We start from the raw sequence: 8,035 nt of genomic DNA, 5'->3' as shown, positions 1-8,035 counted from the left end.
CCTCCTCTATCTCCTCCCTCCTCTATCTCCACCCTCCTCTATCTCCACCCTCCTCTATCTCCTCCCTCCTCTACTCTCCACCCTCCTCTATCTCCACCCTCCTCTATCTCCACCCTCCTCTATCTCCACCCTCCTCTATCTCCTCCCTCCTCTATCACCTCCTCCTCTATCTCCACCCTCCTCTATCACCACCCTCCTCTATCTCCACCCTCCTCTATCTCCTCCCTCCACTATCTCCACCCTCCTCTATCTCCACCCTCCTCTATCTCCTCCCTCCTCTATCTCTTCCCTCCTCTATCTCCACCCTCCTCTATCTCCACCCTCCTCTATCTCCTCCCTCCTCTATCTCCTTCCTCCTCTATCTCCACCCTCCTCTATCTCCACCCCCCTCTATCTCTTCCCTCCTCTATCTCCACCCTCCTCTATCTCCTCCCTCCTCTATCTCCTCCCTCCTCTATCTCCACCCTCCTCTATCTCCACCCTCCTCTATCTCCTCCCTCCTCTATCTCCACCCTCCTCTATCTCCTCCCTCCTCTATCTCCTCCCTCCTCTATCTCCTCCCTCCTCTATCTCCTCCCTCCTCTATCTCCACCCTCCTCTATCTCCTCCCTCCTCTATCTCCTCCCTCCTCTATCTCCACCCTCATCTATCTCCACCCTCCTCTATCTCCTCCCTCCTCTATCTCCACCCTCCTCTATCTCCTCCCTCCTCTATCTCCTCCCTTCTCTATCTCCACCCTCCTCTATCTCCTCCCTCCTCTATCTCTTCCCTCCTCTATCTCCTCCCTCCTCTATCTCCTCCCTCCTCTATCTCCACCCTCCTCTATCTCCACCCTCCTCTATCTCCTCCCTCCTCTATCTCCACCCTCCTCTATCTCCACCCTCCTCTATCTCCTCCCTCCTCTATCTCCACCCTCCTCTATCTCCTCCCTCCTCTATCTCCACCCTCCTCTATCTCCACCCTCCTCTATCTCCACCCTCCTCTATCTCCTCCTCCTCTATCTCCACCCTCCTCTATCTCCACCCTCCTCTATCTCCACCCTCCTCTATCTCCTCCCTCCTCTATCTCCACCCTCCTCTATCTCCACCCTCCTCTATCTCCACCCTCCTCTATCTCCTCCCTCCTCTATCTCTTCCCTCCTCTATCTCCACCCTCCTCTATCTCCTCCCTCCTCTATCTCCTCCCTCCTCTATCTCCACCCTCCTCTATCTCCACCCTCCTCTATCTCCTCCCTCCTCTATCTCCTTCCTCCTCTATCTCCACCTCCTCTATCTCCACCCCCCTCTATCTCTTCCCTCCTCTATCTCCTCCCTCCTCTATCTCCACCCTCCTCTATCTCCTCCCTCCTCTATCTCCACCCCTCCTCTATCTCCACCCTCATCTATCTCATCTATATCTTCTATCCCTCCATCCTTCCATATCTCCACTCCTGCACCTCTCCATTCATCCACCCCTCATGTGGCCACGCAGAATCCTGGTGCTCCACTGTCTTCTGCTGGTGTGAGAGCCCTCCATGCCCAGACTGTTACCAGGGCAACGAGTGAACAAACTGCTTCAGAAGCACTTCCCAGTATAATAATAACTGAATTGCACTGAATGAAAATTCTGCACAAAGACACTGCCCTTGCCCCCCTAGGAAACTGGGACATGTTTGAGTAAGCGTGAATCATGCAGTCTCGCAGACACTTCCTCCTGATCACACCCTAGCTTTGGCCTGAATGCATCCAGCCCTTTCGACTAGGCCTATGTTAGTGTTAGGAGGGTACAGGGAGGGGGCGGTGAATTTGGCGATTCTAGCACAATTTTTATGCAAATTCGTTGTTTCAGGTTCTTTAATTAGCATGCAACATCCCTGTGATGGATGTTGCCATGGAGACATATGAGAGGAAGCAGGAATCAGGGTAGACGTGAACGTTCTCTTGAACATCCGTAGGCCCCAACATTTGCATTTATAATAGATCCAGTCCTATATCTTCAAATGGTTATCTTACAAAATGATAACGCTCACCGTGTAATGTATGCAAATCAATAGCCTGCAATGTGATGGTAAACTGCCTCCCTCTGCTCTGAAATGTAGAGAATGCACCGGAGCAAAAGATCCAATTCATAACGTATATTTTCCCTTTGCTCCTTGGTTCAATTTGAAAGATGCCCAAATCCTTTATTTGAGAACACAGCCTGTGCTTTATGGCGTTGGCATGTAGCGAGAGAGAGGGAGGGAGAGGGAGGGAGCGCGCAAGGGATCTGTTGATATGGAATGACAATGACGCCCTTTTTCTTTCTTTTTTTTTTTACTAAACCGGCAGATACATTCACATAACCCATAAACATGTCTTTTTTGATACATCAGAGAATCAAGGGAGGTGTCCGACTTACCATGTCAGGATTTAGCCGTGCTAAAATGGCGAAGGTAGATAGTCTGTCACACACGCATTTGGTTCTGAATGAGTCGAGCGGCACGGCTCTGCAGCCTCTGGCTGACCAGGATCCGAGCAGCGAGGAGCTGCGGAAAAGAGAGAGAGCGATGCGGTGAATAAAAGCCCCGGTAAAAGCGAGTCAAATCACCCACGTTACACCGGCTATTTATCCCCTAATCCACTTTACATCTCTGTCGTTTGCAAGCTAGAGCGCAAAGAACGCTGTGGAAATGATGAACGTTCTGTGGCGGCGCGCGGCACAGGTTTCGGCTCGGCCAGATTACAATTGCAATAGAGGGAATACGAACATCATCCACTAAATTCGGAAAAAAAAACTATGTTATATTATTTTTAAACGTATAAATAGTATAAATACTGATACTATTAATATTAATGCCGTCAAAATAAGGATATTATTATTTTAAACAATGCATTAAGTCTTCATGTGTAGCCTACATTGTTATAAATACAATATTTATGTAGTGCATGCTATGTATTTAATAATTTATTTTCTCATTTGTCGAATTACTCAGAAATGTACTTGATGTAGAACTTCAGTTTGGTAATCAATTATTCAGTTGGCATCTAAAAGTATTGCCTTTGCCATGCCATGTGACTCTACAACACCACATGGCTATGGGGCATCCTTGAAGCTCTGGCCAGTCAGCGCTGCCGCTTGATCGCCCGCACAATGAAAAACAAATCTCCGTACAAGGAACGGGCTTAGTCTATAAAAACACCCACATAAAAACATGTACAACAAAAAAACATGTAAAAAGTATGCACAATGCTTTTATTGTTAATGTCTGTTTCAAAAAAATAATCCCAACAGCCATGCGTTCTGTGTGGAGGGACGCTCGTGCAGAGCAGTGGATGGAAGCTCGTGCAGAGCAGTGGATGGATGGAAACGTGAAAATCAGGACAAGGATCAGAGTACAGCTCATTCCAGTCTCACAGACACGCTCCATGTGACAGGACCATGCCCTCCTCATAGCCCTGAGCACGGCTGCATGTCAGCACTGACAACAGTATGAACTAATGATCTAAAACAATCATTAAAAGAGAGAGAGAGGGAATAGGAGAGAGAAAATAAGAGAGAGAGAGAGAGAGAGAGACAGAGACAGTGATGGAAAGGGTTAGGTTAGACAAACAGGCAGTATATACATACAGAATCATATCTAGATTCTGTGTTTGTAGATGTGACAACACTTTATATTTTGTATGCATTTTATGTTAAATGTAATTTATGTAATGCTGTAATTGCTCTTGTTTGGTTATGTTTGGTTGTGATTGCTCTTGTTTGGTTATGTTTGGCTGTGATTGCTCTTGTTTGGTTATGTTTGGCTGTGATTGCTCTTGTTTGGTTATGTTTGGCTGTGATTGCTCTTGTTTGGTTATATTTGGCTGTGATTGCTCTTGTTTGGTTATATTTGGCTGTGATTGCTCTTGTTTGGTTATGTTTGGCTGTGTCTGTAGTGAGCACGCTCAAGCACATCCTAACAACTACGTTCTTCTATATGCCCATCATGTCTACATACAGTACCATCATATCTACATTCAGTACCATCATATCTACATTCAGTACCATCATATCTACATACAGTACCATCATATCTACATACAGTAAAATCATATCTACATTCAGTAGGCTTGTGGTGATTGGCCTATAGAGCTGCATGTGACTGGCTTCTCTGGGTTTTAATTGGCTGTTGGATGTTGGGTTACACCAACTCCAACTGCATGTGATCAGCTCCTCTGGGTTGTAATTTGCTGCTGGGTGACTAGGGTGTTGTGGTTCCGGAACTGTGATATGGAATGGAGCGTTGATGAGTTCACAGTTCTGTACATTGTGAGTTCTAGGCCCCACTCAACAACCCTCCACAGGGTTACCCAGAGTGCAACAGGCCCCACTCAACAACCCTCCACAGGGTTACCCAGAGTGCAACGGGGCCTAGAGCACTGAGCGCCCGTCGGGTGAGAATGAAATGAAAGAGGAGAACAAGAGACTGAGGGAAAACAGAGAGTGACACAAAGAAAGAGAGAGAGTTGGAGAGAGAGATGGAGACAAAGAAAGAGAGAGAAAGCTACAGACGGGAGAGACAGGATTAAGGAGGGAGAGAGACTAAGAAATAGAGAGGGAGGGAGACTAAGAGAGAAGAAAAATGAGACTGACAGAAAGAGAGAAGGAAAGAAAGAGACTGAGAGAAAGAGAGTGAGACAGAGAGAGGGAGAGAGAGAGACTGAGAGCCATGGAGGAGAGAGAGATGCAGAGTGGAGTTGCAGACTGTTGCCCGTAGGAGAAGAGTGCTAACATTAGCACATAACTCTAATAGAAATCCAATATATTATAAATCCACACACAGTCTCTGTGGAGGGAACGATTAGACCACTCTTCCTGCCAACCAGACAACCTGCCGGCCAGCCAGCCATCCAGCCAGCCATCCAGTCAGCCATCCAGCCATCCAGCCAGCCATCCAGCCAGCCAGCCAGCCATCCAGCCAGCCAGCCAGCCATCCAGCCATCCAGAAAGCGAGTCAGACAGTCAGACAGGAAGTACAGGAGTCAGAGGTGACAGCCAGATGAACAGACGAGGGTGTGAAGAAGAAGAAGAAGAGGAGGAGAGGAGGAGAGGTGGAGGAGGAGAGGAGGAGGGGATGAGGAGAGGAGGAGGGGACGGGAGGAGGAGGAGAGAGGAGGAGGGGAGGAGGAGGGAGGAGGGGAGGAGGATAAGAGGAGGGGAGGAGGAGGGGAGGAGGAGAGGAAGAGGGGAGGAGGAGGAGGGAAAAGATGATGGAGCTGTAGTTATTGATCCCAGCAGAGAGAGAGAGAGAGAGGAAGAGACAGAGACTTCTCTCTCTCTCTCTTTCTCTCTCTCTTTCTCTCTCTCTCCGTCAAGCCCACACCAGCTGACAAGGATGCAGCAACAGACTCCAATTTCTCCCCCAAATATGAGCTCATTAATCATCGCTGCTGCCCTAGAAGGAGTTTAATTTTGCTTACATGTACCTCCCTCCTGTTTCATCTCTGCATCTCCTCACCACATACACACACACACACACACACATACACACACAAACACACACACACTATCACTCACACAATATCAATCACACACACACACAGACACACACACACACACACTCACACTATCCATCACACACATACACACACCCACAGAAACTGACAGACACACACGGGGCCGATCAACAGACACACACGCACACACAGACTCACGGCGTCACAGGCTGTGTCGTTTGATCAGACTGTTTGTCCTCTGTCCATCTCTGTCTCTGTCTGTCCCTCTCTTGAGTTCTCTTTCTTTTAGAAGACGTTTTTCTTTCTCTTCCTGACTGTACATCGTCTGTTCCCTTCATATTTTCTTTCCCTCTTTCTGGCTGTCTTCCATTCTATTCTTTCGATCTTAGGCTTGTTCGTGTCGTCCCTTCCTCTAACTCTCTCCTTCTCAACTTCCCTTCCTCTAACTCTCTTTTTTCTGTCCATCTCTCCCTTTCTCTCGCTTTCTCTCTTTCCTTCTCTCCCTGTCTCCCTTTCTCAACCTCTTTAGCAGTCTCAATACTGTCTCTCTCTCTGTGTCTGTCTGTGTGTCTCTGTATGTCTGTCTGTCTCTCTGTCTCTTTATCTGTTTGTCTCTCTGTCTCTTTATCTGTCTGTGTCTCTCTCTGTCTCTGTCTCTCTCTGTGTGTGTCTCTCTCTCTCTGTCTGTCTCTCCCTCTGTAGATCTATATTTACCAGGCCACACTTTTTTTTAATTCGTGGACTGAGGCGAGGAATGTTCCGTGGCTCTCTGTGTAACACAAGTGTACGTACCTATCTAAATGCAAATGTCCAACTGGCATTCCAGTAGGGCTGTGGGCGCAAGATGTTTCTCTCTTCTCGCTTGCTCGCTCGCTCACATCCACATGCTCTCTCTCTTTCTCTCTCTCTCTCTTCTCTCTGTCGCCCTCTCTTCATTTTTAAAACAGAAAGGGCACTTTTAAATGTACAAGGAGTAAATGCGCAGCGCTGGAAATGGACCCACTTTAACTGTGAAATCAAACTGGAAAATGTGTCCCTCTCTCACCAAGTTCTTATTTTATTTTCTTCTCCTCGGCTCCACTTGCTGCCTTCTCCATCCATCCATCCCTCTCTCTCTCTCTCTCTCTCTCTCTCTCTCTCTCTCTCTCTCTCTCTCTCTCTCTCTCTCTCTCTCTCTCTCTCTCTCTCTCTCTCTCTCTATCTCTCTCTTCTATCTATCTCTCTCTCTCTCTCTCTCTCTCTCTCTCTCTCTCTCTCTCTCTCTCTCTCTCTCTCTCTCTATTTCTCTCCATCCATCCACCCCTCCCTCCCTCTCTCTTTCAGTGAAAGAGTTCAGAGTCTCTCTCCATGTGTTGGTGTATATGTGTGTGTGGGCACGGAGAAAAGCTATGAGCGACACTTTTAATTTTCCACACGCCTCATCACTGTCTGGTGCGCCTCCACACACACACACACACACACACACTCACACACACTCACACACACACTTACATCCCATCACAGGGTGACGAGCCTTCAAGCTAACCCCCCAAAGCTCGTCTCTAGTCCAAGTGGTCAGACTCATGAGTAGGAGATGAAGAGAGAGGGAGGGGTGAGGGGGTGAGAGGTGGGTGACGATGACGGGGTTGCCTCAGCCAATCGGAGTGACTTACCTGTCACTCTCGTCCCAGGAGATGCACGTCTGATTGGTGGTGTGCTGGTCAGAGAGAGAGAGAGAGAGAGAGAGAGAGAGAGAGACAAAGGGAGAAAGTCAGACTGGTAAAGTATCCTGTGATCCATTTTTTATTGGGTGTGCTCAGGCCTTCGGCGAGCACAACCATTGTTCTCTCACATATATATTTATTATTGTGTTTTATTTTTTTTCCAACCCTGAGGATCTGTCAATATTTGGACTACATAGACAACGTCTGTGTCAAACGTTTCGTCTTGGTAGCGATTGAGTTGCTTGTTTTTTTATTTATGTTCCGTTGCACGGTTTAGGCTGAAATGAAGTTTTTGTGGCAAAAAGTGCCTTGTGTCAACAAATGGTACTAACATCACAACGTCAGCACTCGTTAGCAACGACGCATGGATACAACGTGCATAGATGTGCTGTTGCACAGCGAGTATCGTATCGTGCCGTGGTGTACTAGCAGCATCATACATTTAAGCAAATCAAGGCTTGCATGTATAGTAAGTAATGTCACATTAAAGAATGTATTTAAATTCAAGCTTGTGTGGTGCGTCGCTGGCTTCAATGCCACAGCCTAAACTTTATGTCAAAAGAAATGTTGGCTAGCCACAGCAGCTAGCTTACTCGTAGAAAACTTCTTTTGAATTAGCCATTTCCCCCTAAATAAATGTCAAGCTTATTTACGTTTTTGGGGCATATTTTCAGTTACCAGACGGTACTGTTTGAATAGCGATTCCATCTGAAATACTGCCGGTGACAACGTTGTTACAGTAGCTTGTTTCAAAGGGGGTTCCGCTTGTTTCAAAGGGGGTTCTTAATGAATTATGCAATATGAGTAACGTTAGGCTAAATGCTTGAAAATATCACTAGAAGGGAAAAACTTAAGGGGACGGACCCACCTGCAACCGAC

General features: G+C 47.2%; 1 protein-coding gene across 1 annotated transcript in view; it reads right to left on the bottom strand.

Annotated features, from left to right (window-relative positions):
- Window positions 1–2,331: 2,331 nt before the first annotated feature.
- Window positions 2,332–8,035, bottom strand: part of LOC134015949 (adhesion G protein-coupled receptor B1-like) — a gene marked incomplete at its 5' end in the record, with an annotated part of 18,200 nt that continues 12,496 nt past the window's right edge. Inside the window, 2 exons of the mRNA XM_062455426.1 lie at window positions 2,332–2,503; window positions 7,106–7,149. Of these exons, the coding sequence (XP_062311410.1) occupies window positions 2,347–2,503; window positions 7,106–7,149 (201 nt within the window). The remainder of the gene's footprint in view (window positions 2,504–7,105; window positions 7,150–8,035) is intronic.

This window comes from Osmerus eperlanus, unplaced genomic scaffold (genome assembly GCF_963692335.1).
Source record: "Osmerus eperlanus unplaced genomic scaffold, fOsmEpe2.1 SCAFFOLD_73, whole genome shotgun sequence".
Classification (NCBI taxonomy): domain Eukaryota; kingdom Metazoa; phylum Chordata; class Actinopteri; order Osmeriformes; family Osmeridae; genus Osmerus; species Osmerus eperlanus.
Note: the sequence above shows the minus strand (reverse complement) of the source record. Positions and strands in the feature narration are given on the sequence as shown.